At 39.2% G+C, this 26,771-nt stretch overlaps 1 protein-coding gene across 1 annotated transcript in view; it reads right to left on the bottom strand.

The window, feature by feature from the left end:
• Positions 1-26,771, bottom strand: part of pard3aa (par-3 family cell polarity regulator alpha, a) — a 445,337-nt gene that overhangs the window by 81,812 nt on the left and 336,754 nt on the right. Inside the window, 1 exon segment of the mRNA XM_043225637.1 lies at positions 5,588-5,716. Coding sequence (XP_043081572.1) covers positions 5,588-5,716 — 129 coding nt within the window.

The raw sequence follows: 26,771 nt of genomic DNA on the forward strand, positions 1-26,771 counted from the left end.
AGAAAAAGTGAAACTAATGAAGAGTTTGATGCTGTGATTAGCTCACATCTGTCCAGAGCACCAGTGTGTGTGTGCGTGTGTGTGTGTGTGTGTTTAAGGAAGGCCGTTATGGCAACATATGGGTCGTCATGGCAAACCCGGGGTTGTTTCTAGGAAACAAGTGAACGCAGAGAAGCAAAACTCTTCCGCGAGGCGCAAGTTAGCATGCTTCAGAAAAAAAAATAGCTCGTTAGATACGATCCGTCCGTGCCGTGACGCCGCGCGGGATGATTCATTTAAGTTTATCTGCGCTGAAACGCTGAAATGCCGTAAAGCGTACGGTATGCGCTCCGTCCCGCGGGGGTCAAAGTGCACGTTTCAGGGAGGAAATTAGTCATTGATCACGGCCTGATATAAACACGAGATAAGGACCGAAAGATTTATGAAGTTCTTTGAAGAATGTAAAGCGCTCTGCTCCGTGAGTAAGAGTCGGAGGAGAAGTTTGGAGGAGAAGCCAAGCACGAAAGATCACACTCCGGTCCGCCCGCAGTCCTTCCTCTCCTCGCTGAATAAATCACGCTGTTTATCTTAAGACACCGCCGAATTCCAGACAGACGCAGCCAAAGCACTCCCTCCATATGTCGAACAATGTTTAATTCAGGTTAGAGAGGCGGAGATGTTCGCGTCGAGGGCCGCCGGGCAGTTCTCGCTCTCCGGCTGCTAGTTTTTAAGCGTAAATAAAATAACAAGCCGATAATCGTCTGTGTTACTTGTATTTTCATCATCGCCGAAACCGAAACGCAAACGCGTTCACAACTTAAGCACGCAGGCGATAACTTCCTCAGCCTCCAACTTGCACGCGTGTATAGCTGTTGGAGGAATATAAATGTAATTACAAATATGATCTGGTCCGCAATCAGTCCTGCGATCTGCCTTTGAACTCTGGAAGCTAATTGGTCCAGTCAAGCGGTGAACTGTTACAAAAGGCTCCGCGGCATAATGAGCTCGTTTGACAAAGCACGGCGACGACGCTAATTATTTTGTAACAAAATTACCGCCGCGACGCGAGAGGGAAGATCAGCTGCGATCACGAGGAACACGCATTGACGCGTCGGAAAAAATGAAATGTTGTAAAATGTATGCGAAGGCAACCCCGGGAACTGAGAAAGAGTCGGAAAATCACCGACTGAAAGTCAATTAATGAATCAGAGTAATCAAATGAATGCATGCAATAAATACAGTTTCCTAAAATATGAACAAAAACTATAAAAGTGGTAAACATGCAGTGGCTCATAAAGGAAAAATAAGGAATGTTGTGGTCTATTAGAAAACAGAAAAATACATATAATATATATTATATAAGAGATTCTGCATTAGTGTTCTTTATCACTATTGTCATTGCATTTAAAAAGATTCTGTCAATCAAAAACAAATGGAAATTTAACTATTAGATGAAAAAGGAAGTAAATACATAAATAAATACTAACAAAATGGTGTCATAAGCAACTAAAACAACTACTATTACAAATAATAATAATATGAATAAAAAATTATGTATATATACATGACACCACATTTTTGATATGCATTTACTTCCTTTTACTTCCTTGTTCCATTATATATATATATATATATATATATATATATATATATATATATATATATATATATATATATATATATAAATAGTGCATAAAAACTGAAATAAAAATAAAAATACAAAGTATTAATACCTACTTTAATAGTATATTAAATACTAAAATAACCTCACAACAGTATGTTTTTTTCTTTTTCAGAGTGTGTCTTAAATGTCTCAGCACATCAAGGCAATATAAAGTAAATAGTTATTTCTTCAATATTGCATTGCATCAATGCTGAACGATATCCAGCGCAATATGAGATGAAACATGAAACGCAATGGGGTTGTGAAAGTTTGGGAAACACTGTTGGCGCTGAAGTGCGTTCCAAATGTTATTTTCAATCCGCTTCCCTGTGAACCTTCAAAGCTCATGCTAAGGGCTAAAAGAAAGAGGAAGCTAGCAGAGATATCCGCTGTTGATTATAACACCGCCTTTAAAGTCTATCAGGAACCCAAACAATCCGGGGGAAGCGTCGCTGGAGAGAGGAAGACCGAGCAGAAACAGAGGTGTGCTAGTCACTGATTAGCAACTAATGGAGCCAAGAAGATAAGCTAATAGCCATGCTAATCTACTTCAATGCAGAAGTCGGATGGGAAGAGTTTACCAGGTTCTCATAATGTTTGCATTGGGCATTTTTGAAGTGTACAAAGACATAAAACCCGACCGGCCAAGTGTAAATACACAGAGGAGGATGAAAGAAACTGATATATATCTTTTTGCTGGCGTGCTGATTTAGTGCCCCCGCACTTCTTCCCTTGCACAAGCTATAAATGGCCCCCTGCCATGGTGGTCCGCTCAGTCAAGTTACATATGGTGGACAGGACCGCAACCATGCAACAGGCATAAACAAGGCCTCATAATGGTCACCGTGTTCCTGCAGAAACGCAGGCGGGAGCTCCAGGCTCTGCTGAAGCCCTTGATGAGGTTTGTTGAGGACTAACGAAGGATGGGAGGCAGTTGGGGGGGGGGGCACACAGCTGCTTACAATTTACTCGATTGTGACAAAAACAAATGCCACTGATGGCAACACTTCATCAACTTCACTCCAAATCACACCCGCGAACGGCAGCGTGGCTTCGGAGCAGCTTTGCATATTTTTATCCCGTTTTATTTTTCCTCCACGCGATACAGCGGATCCCAAAAAGCCATTTTTAAAAATGCGTCGCGATAAGCATCTGGTCTCAAGGTCACCCGCTCCTCGTCTACACAGATGTGTGCGAGCACGGTAACCACGTTACACCGGCGGTTGACGATCAATCTACCGTTATTTTATTTCAAACTTTATTTTGCCCTTGAAAGAGTGTGCTTGCGCTATTTGTCATTAAAATAAGTACAGGCCAATGTATGTACAGTATGCACATAGTTGTGCGCAAAAAGTAAAAATTTCTCCAATTATAAGAAGTGAACACAAATATATTCAACCCAACATTTGGTGGTATTATGGCAAAATGAGGGATTTACAAACAAGTCTGGTTATTTTTGACTGAGACCATCAAAATTAGGTAAAAAAGAAATTTCAGCACAGGGCAAGAGCTGAATCATACCAATTACTTTTATGGAAATGTTTAGTGTTTTTATGAGAAGCAGCGATCAGTTAGATTTTAACTACCTTGTGCCTGTTTTTAACGTTGGGGACATTACGACTGATGCATTTAGGTGAGCTATTCTTTAAAACCACGCCCGTCGAGACTAAAACTAACGGCAGGAAAATGATTCTGGAAGAATTAAGCCATCCAGCTCGCACACGCCAGCCATAGATGAATTTCATAAACATCCTTGAGGGTCAGGTGCGCTGAAAAGCGGGCTGTGCCCTCCCTGCCAGAAATAGATAGGCTAATGGTGGCGCGTTATGAAAATTAATCTAGCCAACCTTTGCGCTGCCTTCTGCTTCTGCATCACTAAAAGCCCCTGTCAAAACGTCAAGTCGAATTAACGATCGGTCGTGTCAGAAGAGGGCTGGCTTTGGCCGCGGCCCATCTCCAGTCCTCTTCTTCCCGGAGCCTGAGGCTTGTTTTAGTGCCGCTGGATACATCGCCTCCAATAGCCATCAGCGGCACCTATCACCTGATCTATAATTTCATAAGTGTGTAGAAATGGCCTTGTCCCTGCGCCTCATATAATCAATCAAAGCCCCTGCTCGTGCACACATGTGCGCTCACACACACACACACACACTTTCTAACCTTGCATGTAATAACACTACTAAAAATAAGGCTGTAATTGATTTTCCTCGCTGTCAGTCTCCCTGGTGAGAGACTTTGAATATCGCATCACCACGTGGCGGCCGGGCAGATTATTATTATAACAGACCGATTTCCCTCAAGGATTCCCTGCTATCAACTCGAGGAAAACAGCAGAGGTGAGAAAAGGAAAAAGAAAGATAACCAAAAAAAAAAAAAAGAGCCGGCCATTGGAACTAAACAATACTGAAAAGGGCAACGTGGGAAATATGAAAACCTTCCAAAAACAAATAGGGACAAAACGCGAGCGCGGTTTAGCCAACACTTATCTCCCGACGTTCCTGTCGGTTTTCCTGCCTCTGAGGGCCAAGGTGGTAGACGTTTAAGAGCGGGGTCCTGGAAAGCCCGCTGTGTTCGGGGCAGAGCTGGCAATGTGTTGGGCCTCCAGCCAAAGCCTGACTCCCAGCCCAGAATGGAGAGTGTCAGAGACGAGACAAGCGCTTAGAAAAGCGGTTCAGATGCTGCTTTGAGTGGACGCGGGCTTATTGTCGTCGCAGGGCCGGAGCTGGGCCTTCTGCTAAAGACGGGATTGTGCCTATTGTTACATTTTAATTATGAGGCTTCGTCAGCGGAGGCTTGACAACAAAGTGTGTTTGTTTTATGGCTGAAGGCGGGTCTGAACGCGTGTTTTAAGGGTATCTTTTTTTGTAAATGATTTCCAGTATTTTGTTTAAACTAATGTAATAATAGGATGAAACAAATTCTGCCATAAAAATAAATAAATGTATATATATATAAAAAGTCCCACTTTATATTAGGTGTCCTTACATTTAAATTAATAATTTGGTACAGTGCCCTTATTGGGTACATATATGTTTCTACATTGTACTTATATTTTTATAATGAGCCATCCCTTAGACCTTAACCCTCTCTTAAACCTACACATACCTCCAAACCTGTCCCTAACTTTACCCGTATCCCAAATCAATAGAAGCAAAAGTGTTTTGCGATATAATACGACCACAACAAATACATTGTACTTATTTGTTATGTATTTTTTGAGTGCTCTCCTGAAAAAATAGCTTCCGTAATCAAAAACAATGAAAATCTATGAAATATTAAGCATGTTTTCAATCTATTCAATGTATAAAGAGAATGTATGAAGATAAGAAATATCTTCCGTGGACACACAGCAATATTGTGAAAACGTATTATAATTTGCAAGAGCTTTTTTTCCTATATAAATGTATTTTAAAATATAATTTATTCAATAATTCAAAGCTGAAGTGTCACATGATCCTTCAGAAATCATTCTAATATGCTGATTTGCTGCTTCTTTTTCTTCATATTATATTATATAAACCCGTATTTCTATTTAAAATCTCTGCTCTGCTGTTACCCATCTTTGTGAGAGGGAAAAGAGCATCTGCCTAGAAACAACGCTGGTAATAATTTGAGAGACGGGAAGCCAAAAAAAAAGGAAAATGAAAAAAAAACCCTCCATCCCTTTCATTCAGTCTCTTACTAAGGACCTCCATTTAGTTCACAGCCCCCAAAAAAACTCCATTATCAGGTTGGTTCTTTCCGTTCAGAAGCACAAAAGAAACAAACAATCCATACGTGATCAATTTAATGTACTGTTATAAAAGCTCTCAACCGGTTACGCCAATGACATCTAAGAGCTTTCCCAGAACTTTTACCTCCCCGGACCCCATTTACTTAATTAGACGGTTTGCTAATTTCCCAGGCAGCGGTGGTTAATTGAGAGGCTCTTTAAGGGGATCTCACCTCTCCTGCTCCAGCCTCATTCTCTGCGTCTCCTCCTCGCTGACCTGAGTCTCCTCCATCTTGCTCTTGTTGGACCCTTTCCGCTCCATCTTGTCTCCTTGCCTCTCGTCTTTGCGGTTTTTGCCGAACCTGCAGCAGAGGAGACTCACAATGAACTCAAACTATGTTTTGGGATATTAGAGGAGTAAACGGTTGCCTTTCTCTCTGTTTTCAACAAGAGCACTGGAATACCTAAAGGAAATTAAACTGTCAGGACATTTGACATATCAAGGAGAGGAAGGGCCAGGTACGACAACACGTCCCTTCGCATTTCCACAAAAAGTATCATCATATCTTTAATAACTAGCAGCGGGTATATTAAATAACGCCGCTTTATGCATGCTTCTAAATGCATTGAAATAAAGTTGGCCTGGAAAAGTCTGTCAATAATCAAGCTATAATAATAAAACCGGAAATTGAGCAACAGTGCAGCTTTGTGGAATTAATTCCAATTTATATTACCGTGAAATGAACAAACAATAAATCCTGGATGTCTGTCTGTCTGTCAGGGTTGCAATGAAGTGAATGGGGCCAGTTTGTACATTTCCCAATATGTTTATTAGCATGATTTTAGTGATGGGAAAATCTAAAATATAAGTGGAATTTTCTTCTTAATCCGAAATGCATTCATTTATCATTATTTTACATCGTTTTCGAATGTTACAACAAAAAATCTGATGCAACTAATCCGTTATTTTATTTTATTTTAGCAATCGACATTAAGACGTGATCATTAGCAAGATTTTACGGACGAAGAAGGTCAAGCACTGCTCAAAAACACCCCTCCCCACCTGCTGAAAAAAAATCCTTCATCCTTGCGTCGCAAATCCTGCCGGTCGAGTTTAATTTCAGAACATTCCTTTAAGGGGTCTGATAACAGAACTCTTACCCTGGTTGGCAGTAACTTTGTTAAAGAATTAACAGGAAGCGAGTAAGCAGAGCTTTAGAGATAAAGTTTTGTACGGAGGCCTATGTATATGTGTGTGTGTGTGTTATCAGTCCCCAAAGACATCACCCGACTAACTAACTTCCTCAACCATTGTCCCTTCCTGATCCAAATCTTAAATCATTACACTGCCCAGTCTTTGGGCAGGATGCGGTACAGACGGTCTTCTCAGTCAATAGAACAACACTGTGCCATTATCAACAGCTGCCTCTGAGAGCCGAAGTCTCCGAGGCACGTCTGTGATGTCACTTCCTGTGCGCACTAGCCGCTTCGGCTGGAGGGTAGATACGGATTGTGTTCTGTCATCTAGTCAAAGCAAGACTCGTAACATACGCTTTCAATAATTCTCAGAGTTGTACAGAATTACTGGGGGCGATAATCAAATTTTGTACAAATAAAGCAATAACAGAGAGTGTTTAAACCCGCGCGGCGACAATATGAATGAGCGCCTCCAATAAAACCACATTTCCATTCGATGAACGCAATCATTTCCATTGACCGAGTTGCTTTCTCGCGACGCCTCCATTTAAATACGAATGTGCATTGATTATGAAAATCAAAAACTCAGCAGCGAACCGATGGATGCGCGATGCCCCTCGATTTCCACAAAATCTCATTTCTAACCACCGCAACCCATTGTTTGTTTTCTTAACTCTCTCGCCAAGGTTCACCGGAGACCACGAGAGCTCAAATGTTCCCCCCGAACTCAACAGAATTACCTCAGACGGTTGATGTAGAGCCACCGGACTGAATGTATTCATGAAATGGGAAACCCTTTTCCCCAAATATGTTTATTGTTCTACTTTCCACGGCGCTTTAATGACCCCCGGTCCAGCACGGCACTGGGAGAGATATACTCTATTGGTTGCATAAGCTTGGAAAAGCCAAACTTTGGGGATACTGTACATTACCTGATTAATTAATCAACAAATGGCCCGGGTCTTGGTGTAGAAGTCCGCAGCACGCATGCTAATATCAGCGAGGCTCGATCTATCACTGATCTCGCTGACAGCCAGCCGTTCATCTCAAGGACTTTTTCATTAACTCTACTTGAATAATCTTCCTTTTCAGCACATCCCTCTCTTAAAAAACCACACGTGGATGGATACGGATTTCAGAAGTTCTGAGCCAGGCAAACATGTAAGGTAAGGTCAAAAGCGGCTCTTTGGCTCTTTCTTGTGGGCTGAATGCATATTCTTTCACCCTAACAGTTAAACTCCCGCGGGAGTCCACGTCAATTCGTAGATGAAATGGACCGAGCGCGCTGCGTTTCGTTCATCTCCACAATGCCTGAGGCTTTAAGTGTAATTGTCATTAACAAATGGAGCGACTCTGTAATGAACAACGCGGCTGGCTTGTATTTGACGCGCAAACAGTGCTTCTGTGAGCTGTGGGATGGGAACGAGTTCACTTCGTTCATTTTGCTAAACACGGAAAGTAATACGCTTTGGCATCTTCCCTAGACCTCACATTGAGAGTTTGTTTTCACCATCAATCATCTCCACACGAACCTCTTATAAACGCTTGACGAGAAGCTGCTAGGACGTTCTCAAAATCAGCTCGAACTATTGAAAAATTCAATTACGGATTTCGACTATAAAATTAAAACATTAAAACATTAAAACATTAAAATCTGTAATGAGTCTAATCTGTTCCAAACCTGTGTGAATTACTTTGTTCTTAAGAACACAAAGGAGGATATTTTGAAGAATGTGTTTGGGGTCAACACTGACTTCCATAGTAGGGTAAAAAGCCAATGGTGACCCCAAACAATTGCAACATGTCCTCCATCCAATACGTCTGTATAGGTCGTTTGCACAAATCCCTAAAATACGACTCATTAAACCGTACGCTACAATTGCGCCGCCCCTACGATGTTTCGTACCGTTTTATCTGCATCGTGATTCGGGCCTCGTGTAGCTCAGTCTGAATGCACATGCTGCCAAAATGTTTATGCGCTACAATTTATGGTGTGGTCATTCGTGCGAAGTACACGCAGTAAAATATGTTTTAATTACCGTGTGATCTGTAATTAAAACAGTCCACATGCTGCATTTAAACAAAACATGCATTTTGATTGGCAATGACAGTCACATGTCATTTCATGGCGACAGACGCAACGTGAAACTATCTTTATTTTCGTGCCCACTAGAGAGCACCTAACTTCAAAATGTACATTTAGGTCGTATAAGGTACTTGCACAAACAACCTATAGCTATGACAAAATTTTTATTTTTGGGTGAACAGGATACGAGTAGGATATTTAAGTCATATCAGCAATTTTGAAGTTGTCATAACTAATTCAAATGTATGTCTTCTAACAGTGAATTCTATCAAATTCTAGGACATTCCAACAAAGATAATAGACATGAACCAATATAATAAAAATAAAACTCTGATTCTGATTTATGATGTCTGTTAAGTAAACCTGAGCCATTTCTTTTTGCATTCACACTGAATTCACATTTCTTTTGGCTCCACCCTGTTATTGATTCACTTCACTATTCATTCACATTTTGGTTTTGCAGAATCCAGAGCACTTAGATATTATTTATTATCCTACTGTCTTCAATTTAACTTTTAAAATACATCCATCTCATTCTCACTCATATATCAGCGTTTTTATTGTTGACTAAAACTTGACTAAAGAAAAAATTTAAAGCATAAACAATTGCTAAAACATAATATTAAATAGAAACTAATGAATTTATATATATATATATATATATATATATATATATATATATATATATATATATATATATATATATATATTTTTTTTTTTTTTTTTTTTTTTTTTTTTTTATATATATATATATATTTTTTTTTTTCCAAACATAAGAAGATTGAACAAAGCGGAAAAAAAACAACTGCCTTCAAATGAATCATATAATCAGCCCGTGTGCTGGACACTCTTGATTGAGTTTGTTTGTTGTGTTTACATATTCTGAATATTAAAAGAATAGTGTTGATACGTGATACTCTTAAACGAACGGATCTGAAACGAACAGGACCGGCTTCGACGGCTCTTCTGCGATCGGCGAGGCCAGAGCCAACCATCTGAACAATTCCTAACAGCTTCAGCGGTATTTTCTTGTCTATGCAACACAGAAACAGAACAAGCTGAATGGCGGAGACATAATTAAGTGGTGAACGAATCAGAGACGGCACAATACACGGAGACGATGTTCTCTGTGCTTTTGTTCTCCGGCTGAATGGGCTTGAATCAGTGCTATTGGTTTTGGCTGGCTCTGTGTTGGCAGCGAGACGGCCGTCAGCGGGTCGGTGTCACCCGTAATAACGCCAGGATCTGGACCCAGCGGCAGGTGAACGCTCTATTTGAGGAGAAGTCCGAAAGCTGTTTGCTCGAGCCCTCGGGTCAGTCATCCACAGACTGGCAGCGTCCCGCCGGTCATACAGGATCCTGTGCTAGCGATACAGACACAAATCCAGCACAGTGACCTAGCAACTTCCCACAAAACACTGCTAGCATGGTGTGGTATGGTGAATAAAACAAAAAAGAATAAATACAAATAAAACACAATTAAATTAAATTAAATACCCTTTTATTTCTGTCTACTTCTAGATAGTGTCATCTAACATTAGATATATTTGTTTTGAAACACATGCATATTTAAAAAAAAAATGTTGTTTGTATAATATATTTATATATCATATAAAATATAATGTATTTGTACATGTAAATATTTTCTAAATATCTCACACGTAGGCCTACTTCATTATATATTACATTATAATATTATTTTAATTATTATTATAATTATACACACACACACACACAAATTATATATTGTTGGAAAGGTATAAGACTCTAAATATATTTGCCTATTTTTTGTAAATAAATATAAATATATATATACACGCATGCGTCTTGAAAGGTGGATGTTTTGGAAAGTGCCGCGTCACGTTTTTGTGCCATCTAGGGGTTAGATGAAAATAACATCAAAGGAGCCTTTGGTCCCATTGTACCCTACATATACACACAGTTTTTTGTGAGCAGGTATGTATGGCGCACACACACACACACACACACACACACACACACACACAGCCACTGACTTCATCATAAAGTGTGGTCTCCAGTATCCAGAGCACAAAAGTACAGTTTAATGGGCCATCACTAAGCATCTCTCCCCTCTGCTACTCTGACAGCCGTGAGTAATGAGCACCTAAACACCTGCCGGCTTCAAAAACACACACACACACACACACACACACACACACACACACACGCGCCTGTGCAAGAGAGGAAAAGAGAGGGAGAACACTCCACCTCACACACACACACACATTTGTTTTTCCATCACGGCAGGACCTCCCATACACTTGTGCTGCTTAAACCAAACACGTTATAATGACTACACCTTCCCCACAGCTTCTGCTATCCCTTACACGTGAACTTCGACATTCGCCATGTTCCAAACAGCACAGGAATAGTGTGTTTACACACCGCTCGTGCTATTTATGTAGTAAACGCGCTATGCAAATTTTATAGGTCAAACAGGTATTCAACAAAGAGAGTCTGTATGCTGCGAGCCCTCTTTGAATTTCCCTGGTCAACAAACTGATTTTAATCCCCTCAACTACCAATAACCTGTTCACATGTGTGACCCTGGAGCACAGGGCAGCAACCAACAACACAATGCACGTATTTTCCTTTTATGCCAAAAGATATTTTGCTAATTTTCTATAGTAAATATATCACAACACTTTCAATCAGTAACATGCACGGCTGGACAACTTATAGACAACAAATGGCAATTTGCTTAATATTTAGATTTTTTTTTTGCTCCCTCAGATTCCAGATTTTTAAATAGTTTCATCTCCTAACAAACCATACATCATGTTATTTATTCAGCTGTCATATGATAAAAATCGTTATTTCAAAAATTTTCTCATAAGACTTGTAATCTTTTATATGCATTAGTTGTTGTTTTTTTTTTTTTTTTGGTAGTTAAAATGGAAAATATACCGTGTTTACTTGCAGAAGGTTGCATTTATTTGTTCAAAAATACATTAAAGACGGTAGTCTTTTCAAATATTATTCCATTTTAAAATAACCTTTTCCAATGTGAATATCCAATAAAATATTTCTGATTATTAACAATGTTGAATATGAAGTTGTGCTGCTTCCTATTTCTGTGAAAACATTAGAAGTATATTTAAAAAATTATTTAATGAATGGAAAGTTGAAATCAAAACCTTTTTCAACATTATAAATGTGATTTGTAGTTAATTTAATGCATCCCTTCTGAATACATATAGATTAAAAAAACAAAACAAAAAAACAATACATTAATTGAATTTAATTATACATATTGAACCCAGTATATGCATTTTTCTTAAATATTATTAAATAAATAAATAAATAAATAAATAAAAACCGCAACCTTAGGTTTCTCGCAGTACTTCATTCTCGTACAGTATCTATTATTTAGTCACGTTATGTTTCTGTTTCAACACTGGGAGCGTGAAGGAGGTCCACACAATGCAGGTTATTTTCAGTTTTCACACACACACACACACACACACACACACACAGACACACACACACACACACACACACACACACACACACACACGCACACACACACACACACACACACACACACACACACACACACACACACACACACACGCACACACACACGCGCACACACACACACGCACACACACACACGCGCGCGCGCTCGCTCCAATAACACCTTCAGCAGGGAATCTGAGATTTCACTCAATCAGGCCTCGTTCAGGAGACGCTGCGCTCATCGAGACGCGAGCCAATCGAGCTTTAATGCTCAACAAACGTGAGTTTACCCAAAGGACAGCACTATTCTGCTCTACAGCCCACGTGTGCGGAGGAATAATGCCATCTCCTCCATCACTCCTTCATGTCTGTCACCAGCGCTGTCAAAGCCAGCGTTTCATCACACAAAGCCATGCATTACAATGGCCTGTTTACACGGCAGAGACGGCAATCACAACACACAGCTATTTATGTGTAGCATTCCCCAACCAGTGTGTGTGTGTGTGTGTGTGTGTGTGTGTGTCTGAGTGTGTCTGAGTGTGTGTGTGTGTGTCTGAGTGTGTGTCTGTGTGTGTCAGGAAGGTTTGTGACCTTTCATGTCAAAATGTGCACTTGATTTTGTAATTATTTAGCATTAAAAAAAGAAAACAAAATACAATAAGTGACATTTATTTTACTTCAAATCATTTATTCGTTTAAGTAATTTAATGCGTTCAATTATTGTAATCAGTTATTTTCTTTAAAATAACTAATTTATTAAAAACAGCAAGATGAAAAAAATAAAAACCTGAATATATTATTTAGCGTGATTATTTTATTTTAATAATTATTTATATTAAAAATAGCAAGACGATTTCTAGCTATTTTTTGTGTGGTTATTTACTTAAATAATAAAAAAACAGCAAGTTAAAAATTGCAAAAAAACTAATGCATTGAATAACTGTGTTATTTTATTTTATTCATTTAAAATAAAACATGCCGTTTATTATTTATTATTATTTATTTTAAATATTGCAGGCTAAAATGGATTTCAATTTGACATTTTAATGCATTAATTTAGTGTGATTCATTTTTATAATAATTTAAAATAATTACAGCCAGTTAAAAAAAAAAAAAAAAAAAAAGAAGGAAAGAAATAATTGAATTTTAAAAACAGCTTACAAAATTAGATGTAATTAAGTGTGAATAAATGTTTAATTTTAAATATTGAATTTTATAAACGTCAATAAGCATGTAAATATATACAAAAATATATTTTTTTTCTCACTAAAAAACAGGGTTCAAAAATATTGCCTGTTTTTTTTTTTTTTTTTCTCCCGGTACTGGCGTGATCAGCTTCACATTGTCTTCCATCCAAAGCTGTCAGTGACATGGTTTATATTCTGCTTTTACGTGGAAGATACCTCGGCTGTATTGATTTAGAGAGCAGTAATGTACCGCTATGGCTCCAGGAGACTATTATTATTGTGTCTAAAAGACAAGATGTCTGACATTACGGTCGCAGACGGACAGACGGACCCGAACCCCGGCGCTCTAAACACCAGGACATGACTCTGTTATAAAGACCAATCAGGAGACATTAAGAAGACAATGGCTGAAACTGCCAGTAAAGCTTATAGTAAGTCGTGTTCCCAAACACGTCGAGAAGTGAATGCCATAAGAGTCTCGCTTTACGTTGCTCCTGCAGTAAATGAGCAGGCCGTTAAGAAGCAGAAGAGCAGCGGGTCAGACGAAATGGAGTCAGGAAATGAAGAAACGAGTCTAAGAGCATTACCAGAACTAGCACTCCTTACAACGACGCCACTAAAATAAAAGAGCAATGAGAACTAATCCAGTACAGTGACTGTTTTGCTCAAGCATGGCAAAATATGATGCATTTCTGAGCATTTGTTTTTGCTTTATGCTGTATACTCTCTTAGTTTTATTGTTATTGACCATTAATGCATTCATTTAATTTAGAAAAGCAAGTTAAAAATTTGGGTGATTAACTTTAATCAAAAAAAAAAAAAAATTAAGAATATTTTACAAAGAATTATGTTTTTATTTCTCAGTATGACCTTAATGAATTCCAACATTTATATATATATATATATATATATATATATATATATATTTATTTTTTTTTTTATTATTAATTCTAGAAAATGCAGTATAACCTTAATGCATATATATATATATATATATATATATATATATATATATATATATATATATATATATATATATATATATATATATATATATATTTTTTTACAGATGACATTCACCCAAACACATGCTTTCACAGACAATAAAATCTTCTCCATTTCAGACGGCCCATCGGAGCAAAATCCGGGGCCGCTCCGCTCCTCCGGCGAGGGCCGCACGGCCGCATGTAATTTTAAAATCTCCTCGTTAGGATGGAGAAGAAGAGAAAGCTCCTCCCGTTCCTCTCGTGTTCCAGCAGCAAGCTGAGGATGTTCACTCAAGGGCAAAGAAAGGCAGAAATCATAGCCAGCGCTTTAAAGATGGCTGGTACTATCTAATTAGGAGGAGAGAGACAAAACGAATGAAGGAAAGAGCAGGAGTATCAAGTGCCTCTCCAAATTTCAGTACTTAGCCCATGTTAATGGGAACATCATTATTTTACGCCCGAGTCGCTGCACCGCCGCCGTTGCCCGGGCGACAGGCTCTGTTGTTTATAGCCATGTTATGTGCCAAAGCTGGCGATTACGCCGGTCCCCACGGATCTCATTATCCCTGACCTCTAACGCCACACGCCGTCCGCTCACAAACCCCCGTGTCACAGGAGGCGCGGGAAAAGATGGCGCTTTTTAACAGCAAATGAAGATATTCCAGCCTCGAGGCTGCTCCTTGGCAAAGGAGATGTAGGACTGACACTTTGGATCACACGCGCTCTCAAGAAGCGAGCTGGCATCCAAGAGTCACAGTTTCTGTGGTCTAAATGATAAAACACCAAAAGGCAAATTAAAATCTCGGTGCAGAGGGTTACGGGGAGCTGTGAAGGGCACTTGATGAATATATTCATGATATCACTGCTGGAATCTGGAGGGGGCTGCAATCGAAAACTTATTTTACACATGTGTGTGTGTGTGTGTGTACATGTGTACGGACATCATAAATATATGCAGCTTTAGCCAATTTACAGGGATCCCTAGAGGACAAATAGATTGAAGGGATATTGGTCACGGAAAAAACCCGAGGACAACGGATCTAGACGGGCATTTCCAGGAGGATATACCATTGTTTGCAAGACTATGATTTTATTGCAGAATCTTACGACTGACCAATCAGAAGCAAGTGTAAAAAGAAATAAAATGCATGCATGAACAATAGGTATTTTGTAAAAATGCATTGAAAAAAAGTCATAATTTGGCATGGAAACTAACTTACAAAATACACGCTTAAAATAAAATACAATTATTTTAAATTAAAATATTTATTTAATATATTTATTGAGGTATATCTCATAATTTTGAGACAAAAAGTTAGAAATGGTAGATGTAGGCTCAAAATCGCAAGACGTAAACTCAGCTATGAAGAACTGTGAGATAAAAACCCACAAATTACGTATTTATTTTTTTATATTATATATTATATATATTTGTGTTTATATTATATGCATGCGTGTACTTAATGTACACTCTTAAAAATAAAAGTGCTTCATGATACCGTCTAAATGGCTTCATAAAGTGTCTCGAACATCTGAAGAACCTTTCTGCTTCACACAAGTAGGTTCTTTAGGTTACATAAAGCTAAGAAAGAGGCGGTTCTTTAAAGAACGTTTTAACTGAACGGTTCAGTCGAGATTAGTTATGTTTCAGCTCGAAAGGCAACACTTTGCATTCAAGTAAACGTCTGTATTTTGCAATTAAATCGTTGGAACAATATCATTATTTTCTGTTACAAGGGAGCAGTATGTCCTGGTATGCACGATCAAGATAAACGAATCGAAGAAATCTGTGTAGTACAAGACGAGGAGCCGCTTTGCAAATACTGCAATAATGATACGCCATAGAGCACAAAAAAAGGCAAAGTGATCAAACATGGACGCTTGTGGGAAGTCCTGGAGAGAATGGTACTCTGAGGGAGTCGTTAGTTTTTGCCCTGCATCGACGCAGAACGTGATTTTAATATATCGTTAGGCTTCTCGCCCCTTCTCTCTCGTCTCTGTAACTCATTTAGATCTCACATCTGTACTGTAGCCCAGCATTCATCGCACGTTCCAGTGTTAGCAAGAAACCGGGCAAAAGACAACACCGTAAATGTTCCCTATACATCATCACGAGACATCTCTAAAGAGTGTGAGTTTCACCGACAACGGCCTATAATTAGCGGCGTCAAACTATTAATCGTGATTAATCGCATCCAAAAGAATAAGTATTTGTTTACATAATGCTGCTTATATTTATTCTGCATATTTAACACACGCATGTATATATTTACAGAAAACGATATTTATACATCGTATAAAATATAAGACTATAAATGTGCATGCATGTAAATAATATAAGCTGTATGTGAGTGCATCTATATACGCATAATAAATTCCCACAGCACACATATGAGGTAAACAAAACTTTTATTTTTGCACAAGATTAGTCAAGATTAATCGTTTGACAGCACTACCAATGATTTTGCATATTACAATGCTCCTCTTCAATCCAAAAGCCAAAATGTACGTCTACTGGTACATTGCAATTACATTGTGATCCGATATTTTAATCATGTCTATATTCTCATTCAACAAGAATGCCGGCATTTTGTGCTCGGAAACAGTGTGTATGTGTGATAAATGTGTCTAAATTAATTGGGTGGTATCACAGGAGTAATTTTTCGACATATACGATGCTTCCTGTGTGACCTCAGAAAGCGGAGACAATCCATGACATGAACACAAGACAGAGAAAGGGAAACAGAAGAAAGCTCCCACAGGAGTAATGTGCCAGCGTGTGTGACCTAGATATGCCACCTCACAGTGCATACTCAATGGGACAGTCTGATCACAGACTCTCTCTCACACACACACACACACACACACACACACACACACACACAGAGCCTCGGGGCAAGACAGGTGGAGGAAGGTTTGCTTACCTCTGAATCACATTTTAATGATGGGCCATGCCTGTGCCTCTAAATACAGCATAAAACTGTGACAAAAAAAGCTATATTTTGTGCCCAGGAAATATGTTGTGCAATTATATGTAAATTTAGTTATGTGTGAGCAACAAAAACGGCAAAATAGTTGAATATATAAAGGAAAAAACATGCTCGCGCGCATGTTGTTTTTCTCCTTCGTGCAACCTTGTACAATCACCAAACCATCAGCGTCTTTCCTTTTCTTTTTTTCCCCTCCCTCACTTCTGTCCCGTCCTTTCCAGCCCTTTCTTTTCATTGTCTCCCTAGTGTCATAGAAATGCCCAATTACAACCTCCTGAAGACAAACGAGTTGAACAACTAGCACTTAAGGCATCATCAGCCTGGGAACAACAGAAGAGAGGAGGGGGAAAAAAAAGGAAAGGAATCTGTCATTTACCGTGGAATCGAAAACATGTACCTGACAGGAAAGATTGAATGGTGAGTTTGATCGTAATTGCCTTCCTTTGAAAGAAATGATACATATAATTCCACTCTGATTGGTATCAAATCATCAGTGTGAAAGCTATTTATCTTCTTTATTCATTTTTCATCACACGAGGCACTAAAAATGGTCTGAGAATGACAGAAAAAGAGAGACAACATAATAAATGAAATGAAGATGCTTTTAACTATTAAGGACCCATTATTGTTCACGTTATTCACACACACTGAACGTCTAGTGCTCTGAACCAATCAACCAGCCACCTAAATAAATATCAGCCTCATGATGTTTGAAGATGAATCATTCTGGCCTTTAGTCTATATAGGAACAAGCTGATGACTTGAATCAGGTTTTTATTTAGGAAGAGGTCTAAAATGTGTATTCTTGGTTTGCCTCCAAGTACAGTGATGGAAAACATTGCTTCAAGAAGTATTGAACTTTGTAGGTTATTGTGATGTTTTTATCAGCTGTTTGGACTCTCATCCTGACGGCACCCATTCACTGCAGAGCATCCGTTGATGACACTTTTCTCCAAATCTGGTGAAGAAACAAACTCATCTATCAGATGGCCTGAGGTGGAGGTTCAGCAAATTTGTTTTTTAACCGCTGGTTTATCAACTCCTAAAATTAAACTACAAGCCTCCCAACTTCCTCTAAGAGGGCAGGACTGTCATCTCCTTTAGTGTCATGTCATTCTTGCTGTCGAATAGATGCCCTCATCTGTCTCGTCTCTGAAACCTGCGACTCTAGCGTGAGTCTGGAGGCGGGTGGTAAAGCCTCGGAGAGTACAGTCAGCAGTCTTTGTGCCAAGTGTGTGGCCGTTCGCCAAGTTCTCAGCAGACATCCACCCCTCTATAGGTAACAAGTGGAAAAGTTTGGCCATTCTTATACCCAGCAGTACCTCCTTCAAGGTAGCTGGCTACAGAGCCAAGGATGGGTTGCGTAGCAATAGATCTTCTTTTGGCCAGAACCCCATATTTAGTTCCAAAGGAAAGTTACTTTTCATGGTTGCAGCCTTGATCTGTGGAATAATGTTAGTCCTGCCAAAGCAAGTGTTTCAATATTCATTACAGACGAATGATGATCCCGTCCCAGCTCCCATTAAAAGTCCAATTAATATTTCGCCCCCCAAAAAAGATGGCAGCCCTGAATTAAATCTTGATTATCTCTCTGAGGAAATCCTGCACTTCGATGCAAGTTAGATTTAGCAATCCCTGCCTGAGATTACAACAGGTCTCCGGGTTTTTACAAGTTGCATTGCTTTTCTTAACGGTGTCGAACTTCCTGCTGGCAAATCTTGGGAAGGGATCTCATCCAAATACATTCCAGCAGCACCTCAGCATGATACACACCAACACCAACATCTGTCCCTGGAGATCAGCCAAAGCAGATCTGCTGTGAGACTGTCAACGTACTTTTGTTCAGCCGGCCTAATACTATACTTCAACCTTTGCTTTAGGGTTTTGTAACATTTCAGTTCTGCTCTTGCTTTCGCTGCAGAATATAAACAGAAGAGACGACTTTGTCTCCTGATCTCCTGACGAGAAAACAATTTGCCCTTTCTTCTCAGATGGAGCTCCGTGGATGTGTTTAACCTCTACCTCGCGCAAGCTGTTTATTGCAAAAGAGGCAAAACCTAACTCAAACCAACTTAAAAGCCGAATAAACATTAAATAGCTCACAGCAGGGTGGAATCCTGTACAGTATGTAAAACATCTAGAAGAAATAAACAATAAATCAATACAGTGATAAACTGTGTTATGAGCTGGAGGATGAAAAGCCAGGCAGGGAATATAAATCTAAATGCAGGAAGTTTAATATCAAAGCAACAAAGAAGCAAAACATGTAGGAAACACAAGGACTATCAATACACAGGTTAACATAAGGAACCAATGAGTTACCATGGAAACTAACAAGGAGTGGGCGTGGTTCAATGACTCAGGGTTGCCAGGTTTTCACAGTAAAACCTGCCAAAATACCACTGAAACTAGTTGCATACCAAGGGGTAAACCTCTTGTTATCGGAGTTGCTTCAAACTGCAGACGTGAAGAAGATCCCTGAGTACAGATTACAACTACTGGCAAACTCAACTACTGTTTATTATCTACTGTATCATTCCCTCATCAGCAACCTCTGACACTGCATCTGCCTCATCATCTCGCTCCCCTCCTGACATTATTCCCTGTACGGTTTTGTGACTCACTCTCGGTGTCTCATTACTGGCATCCCTATAGCTGAGCTCTTTTCTGCCCACTTCATTTACATTATCTACATAATTATTTTCACTCGCCTTATCTTACCTGTTAAACTCCCCCGCATTCGTATCAACCTCCTCACTTTGGCTCGGCGTCCGAGGCCGTGGCCTTTCACTGCTCTCTCGGCTTCATTTTGTGGTTGTGTAACAACCAGGCGGTCGAGAGGCCGTGAGTTGCTGATTGCCATTTTCCTCATTAAGCGGGCAATTCATGATGCAACATCGAAAACACCGAAAGCTCTCGGTTCTCAAAACTCTCCTGGTAATTAACGCGGAAAGACACCACTAAGGTTTCATTAGACATGCTCAGAAACACACATGCTTGTCTGGTGAATGAAAGGACATGTTCAAGTGCAGCACTTTTGCATCTCGCTAATGGAGTGTTTTTGACAGTGCTTGCAATCTCTCATGAAATGTTATGCTATCCATCACAAGTTGAGAGTACAAAGACGTCTTATTGGCACTTCACTGCAGTGACTCAAGATAAACATTCTCCCTCATTTGTTGTACCTCGTACTCAGTGGTCACTTGCTCATCTCCATAAACTGTTAAATGCCTAGTGTTATCAGACTTGCTATCGGAGCCTGTGAGCTGGAACTCTAATAATTTGTTCTTTCTGGCTTCGTTTTACGCCGTCTCCGGATCTCTTCCTCTATTTGTGTGATAAAAGCTCTCACAAGCTGGTTTTGTTGTCTTGTTAAGATGATCATCGTCCCGAAGGACGCAATTCGCAAAGCGAAAAGTGCCGTGCTTTTACGCTGATCAAAACGAAGTGATTCTCAATGTAACTTCAGCAGATCAGAGCTTAGAAACGCAGCGGTCTGTTGATCACAGGAATAATTAGGTTTTAGGCTCTTATTTAAACCTGAGAGCAAAATAGACCTCAGATATTCAAGTCCTGGCTCTCTGACAAAGCCTTTACAAATTTGAGCGACACGCCGGTGTTTGGTTTCAACTTTGCCCAGGTTTCAAATTCGATTAACTGCCTTGTGTTGCCCCCCTTAGTACCTTGTTGACCCAAAGGGACTGGAAACCGGATGCAAAGACATGATAGCTCCAAACGCAATTGCACCTGGCGTTTCTGTGATGGGCAGCCAGCAATGTACGAACGCTTATACGAGGTTTGAACAGAGCGGGCTTCTCATTGCACCCAAGTTGGCTAAATCTCTCATTTGAAAACGCACAATGACGAGCAATCACCTCATGCATGGTATAATGCATGCTTAATAAAAGCTTTTAAATTAAATTCCATTCATATTTAATGGGAATCTCTGTTATGTCAATTACTTTATTTATTTTACTGGGTCTCCGGGAGCTCATTTTCTGGTTATACCCCTGTGCACCCTGCTGCGAGCGGAGGCTGTTTGATTGGCAGGTGGATAATGGGATGGTGGGATAGAGGTGAGAATATCTCCCTCCGTGACCCCTGAAGGAAGCCTGTCGATGAATCGGTGCAGACCACCACGGCGAGGACTATTTTCAGAGAGGTATGATATTTACACAGCCCAGTGTTAAGCCTACTGAGGGACAATCTCACTTCTTTTGTTTTAATTTCTTTTCATTTCGGGAGGTCACGACACAAACAACACCTCTGTCATATAGAGGAGACAGATGGACGACACCACCCGAAGAGCTGGCATTCTGACAAGTGATCACTTTGCAATATCTCAAGTCCTCTGTGCCTCACTTCCTGTTCAGTCACACTCCGTAAAGGTGAAGCGAGCGATTTTTTTGACTATGCTGCAGACAAAACTATCAGTTGGCAGCTAGCTACGCAGAAATTATAATGCTGACAATGTACAAATGCTTGATATTTTTACAGTTGCACATTTAGCAGACACTTTTGACTGCCTTAAAAAGGGGGTAAGTGACGATAATTGTGCAGCTTCTGTAACAAGACACTATAACATGTTTAAATCAAGGGGGTATTGCAACAAGGCAGTATTGTATTGCAATAGCATAGCCATTTTATTTTAGTAGTGTATATTTTGACAAGGACTTATGCAGCTGATATTATGTGTGAACATAATATAACTAAGTATATATAGATTTTATATATATAGATATACATTATATATATATATATTTTATGATCACTTTGCACTGCTCACGTCTATCCACGTTTCAGTCATTACACATGGCGGCTTCATTTATCTGTGACTGAGGTTGATTATGGTGAATGTAACTGGTGCGCTGTTCTCCAGTGTTTCCGTAATTACCTCTTCATGGTGAAGTGTTCTGTGTTTACGTTAAACTAATGAGTGAGAACGTACTGCTTTGGAACAATTTGAGGGATCTGGCTGTATAAATGGAAAAGCATATAAAGGCCTACATCGTGCATCTAAGCCCTATGTACTGAAAGGTACCATTTCCCACAATCCTCCCCAGCAACATGTTCACTCAACAAGGGAAAATAATAAAGTTGGTTGAGGGGGAGGCATCTGCGCTCTTCCCCCTTTGGACCCCTGAGGTCCCTGAGGCCCTGTGCTGTCGCTCCGGGCTGGAGGTTGTGATGGGAGTTCAGGATGGTGCTACACGGAGGTTTGAAGGTCAGTGAAGGGGGAAGGGACTGGATGGGCTAATTCAATGTGAGAGGGCATCAGGATTAGAAATTGCATCCTATTAATAGTGTCCACTAATGCAAGCCGTAGAGGCATGTCTTCCCTCGAGCCAAAGTTGCCGTGACCAGTTCCGTGAAAACAGGAGTGGTTGTCTTTATCTCTAACGCTCCTCCTTCCTGTGGCCCAGTTCACTCCGATGCACTCAGTTATGTCTTTTACTTCTGCTTGTATCCCTTATTTCTCCACTCTTCCAGCACATATTACTCAAGCCACCCATATCTTTGAGGCCAATGAACACATCTGCCTCCTCTGACCGCTAAAGGTATAGTTCAGCTCAAAATAAACGTTCCGTCATCATCATATATATATATATATATATATATATATATATAAATGATGTATATATATATTTCAATTACGCCTTTCAATTTCAAAATTGGGGCATTTTCCATTAATCTTGTTAATGATTCATCTTTCATTTCAAAATCTTACATTTGATCCATAAATTGATGTGCAATTAATTCACAATTAATTATATTAATTAACTGCCACGTCATGTGATTAATTACAAAATAATAATAATAATATATAAGTAATACAGGCACACTATTTATTTATTTAAATCTAAATATATAAAATACAAATGATATGAATGAGTTTGGAATAAAGGAAGGGTGAACCGTCCTTGTAATGTCGCACACAGATCAGGTGCAGTGAGGCGTCTGACACGCTAACATGGTCACATCCACAGCCTTTATACGGTAAGGAGCTGATGCTAAAGGCCGGGTCAAAGAGAATGTCAGACACGTTTATGGTGCATGTATGATTAAGCCTGTAGGACAAGCGAAGATGAATGTCATCTAACCCCTTTCAGGTCATTTGTTGAACGCTTGCACGCATGTCACAGTTCGGAGCTGATGACCTGTTCTTTCGATCTATGTGCGGTCAGCATGACATCTAACACCCGCAGATATACAGCCATCTCACACACCATGTGTTCTGAAGTAAGGCTTACATCAAGAGCTGCCATTAAGCTGCAGCAATAACTTCAAGCACGCTGATGTCAGATTGCTCAGCTGTTTGCTGAGGCACTGGAAAGAGGTTCTGGGTGGTTACCTACTGGTTTAAATCAAAAGAGTTCACCACAAATCTAGATACAGCAAAACCCTTAAAAAAAAGCTTAACCCCTAAATGTAATGAAATAATAATAATAATAATAAATCTAACAATATGGTACATTTATACAATTAATAAAATTTAGCAGCGGAGAGTGATTGAAAGTAAGATTTTGAACCAAGAGATAATTCTAGAACACTTTTGACAACTAAAACAAACAAATACAAACCAAAAAATCTGCAATGCCCCTTTGAATAAAGTAACATATAGAATTTTTTTATTAAATCACATTTAGCACCTTTATTTAGAGTGTATTCTAAAACCGTTTTGCCCAAAAAAAATAAAAATAATAATAAATAAATCTTTTTTTTCTGCAACTTTAATTTGGTGAGTGAATTTCTTTTTAGGACAAAAAAATTAAAATAAAAATTTAACTTTTGTTCAATTTTGCTGCCTCCACTTGCCTGGTCATTCATTCAGCTGTTTTGTATTCCTGCATTAGTGATTTCTCTCTCGCTCTTCTTTGATCACCTCGTCTCTCTCTTCTCCTCTCTTCCTCTCACTGTCTTTCAGCTCTGATTTTAATGCTCTTCCAATCAGTGTGTCCATTAAGCTCAGAGCTCATCAGTGCACGTTTACTCACGCATGCAGATGAGCTCCAATTGCAGTGTATTGCAAACGCCTCAGAGACCTCTTGTGTGTGTGTGTGTGTGTGTGTGTGTGTGTGTGTGTGTGCTTCATACTAAGATGCAAGAGATAAAAAAAGTGAAGGGCTACAGTTAAATGGGCCTTGAGAGACTGCAGATGAGTGTGTATTGCAGAAGTGAATCTGTATGTGTGTGAATGAAAACACAATGAGAGAGGAGTTGAATGTCAGTAATCCATACTCTCCTGGCAATGTGTGCGTATGTGTGTGTGTGTGTGTGATCTCCTCAGAAGAGGGGTAGATGTAATAAGAGTGAAGGAGGATGCTTCTGTTTCCGCTGGGTTCCAGACCTCCATATCAGATCTTAATGAACATTCACAATCCTTCCCACTCCCTCGCTAAATGCATATACATTTCCACCTCTGACTAATCTGCTATTGGGTTGATTTGACCTCCTTCCACCTATAATGGTTGTTGGGTTTGCTAAGCACACATGATATTACTATTGGTACAGTAGTTACAGTTGTGAACATAATCATACCCTTAAGTGTTAAACATTGACATATGACTTGTCAGCTTGTTATGGGAAACTGCATTATACGCAATCTGATTTACATTTTTCTCATTTTAATTGACTGATTAAAAAAAAAAAGATTGCATTGGGACCTGGGCTATATGTAGCCACCAGAATAATTCCAAAATTGACCACAAATGTGAAATCTGAAAGACCAGATTGCGTGGATGATGTAAATGCAGCCGTTTTTAACGCAAATGTTAATTCTTGCTTTACGCTACACTCTTTTTTGACTTATAACTTTTCCTAGAATCAGAAATTGATGAAAATTGGTATGCATCCTCACACGGCCTTGACATCCACGTGTACCAAGTTTAGTGAACTTTGGATTTTGCGTAAACATGATACAAGCCAATTTAGTCATTATGCGCAACGCCTGAAAATGTTATTGGCTCGAATCTGTTATTCAACAAATCGAAATTCTTTTGACGACTTTTTGTCAAGGTTGTCTCTAGACGATATACGCCAATTTTCTTGCAAGTTGGATGAACAGCCGGGAAAGACTTCAAAAATCGAGCCCATATGGTTCCTGAGACATAGGCTAGAGAAAAATACAAATATGTAACTTTTCACAGAGTCGCCCTGTTGGCACCTCCCAAGAAAACGGCGCACAAGCTCTTCTGGGATAATTGCAGGATGAAAAAACAAATACAAATAATGAGAATAATAAAACCAGTGATATGGTTCCAAGAGCCAAGAACAGGGTTTGTGGAAGCTGCCAGCAGTCTGTGATGACAAACACCTGAAGCTCATTCAGCCTCATCACTGAAGCTGTAAATCCAGAACAGCTCCTCTCCTCTGGGAAGACCGGTGTGGGCTAAGCATGGACCAGGTGTTCTCAGGGTCTCAATACGACATGAAGAGCCTGAGCATGATGAGCACACCACAACCTTGGGTGACCTCCAACAATGTCCAGCGCTAATGACTGTATGACATGTGCTTCAGCTCTAAAGCATCACGTGATGAATAGTGGACGCGGTTGGAGAAGCTGAGGTTCAATCAATAGCCACCATTAACTGTTGGGGAGCATTACTTTCAACAAATGCAGGCGAATATGCATGTCCTGTATTGTTCAAATATTGTCTACATATTTTGTTGCTGCAAATAACATCTACAACCACATTACACACTCATACTGTAACTCCTATAAAGGTAAGGTCACTTTAGCAACAGTTCTGTGTTTGGTCAGTTTCGAACCAAGCAGCTAGTTCTCACGACCAACCTGAACGAGAGAAATCTGTGCAATGCTTTTTTTTTTTCATTCATATTTGTATTTGATTAGATTTCGCCCACAAATTGTTCTGAGCAAACGTAAATGTGCCTAAAACTTAAAAATGGGGATGTGGGACATGATTTGTGTTTGTTAGTATTAAACTTCAACCTATTACTTGTTATAAATAATAATAATAATAATAATAATAATAATAATAATAATAATAATAATAATAATAATAATAATAATGATAATAATTTTATAAATATATTGTTTAAACTATAACAACAACAACAACAACAACAATAATAATAATAATAATAATAATAATAATAATAATAATAATAGTACAGTTAAGGTGGTTGTTTTGCCAGGCAAACATCACTAACACAAACGAAAAAATAAAATATAATAAAAATTCAATAAGTAACATTTGTGTTTTGTTTTACCAGTTTGCAAGTAAATAAATGCACCAGATAATTAATGCAACATATCTACTATCTACTATGTTATGTCTATATCTATATCTATTGTGAAATCATCCATGTTCGGTCTTGTTACAGTAAGTCAAACTGTTTTAATCAGTCTTCTACAAACTAACATACAACTGAGTGAAATTCCCATATCTCATCAAACCACCAATTCCTCACCCAACTTTTTCCCCCCTTTTGATATAAATATACCTGTCAGTACCTCTATTTCATCA

The sequence above is a fragment of the Puntigrus tetrazona genome, chromosome 24 (genome assembly GCF_018831695.1).
Source record: "Puntigrus tetrazona isolate hp1 chromosome 24, ASM1883169v1, whole genome shotgun sequence".
Lineage (NCBI taxonomy): Eukaryota > Metazoa > Chordata > Actinopteri > Cypriniformes > Cyprinidae > Puntigrus > Puntigrus tetrazona.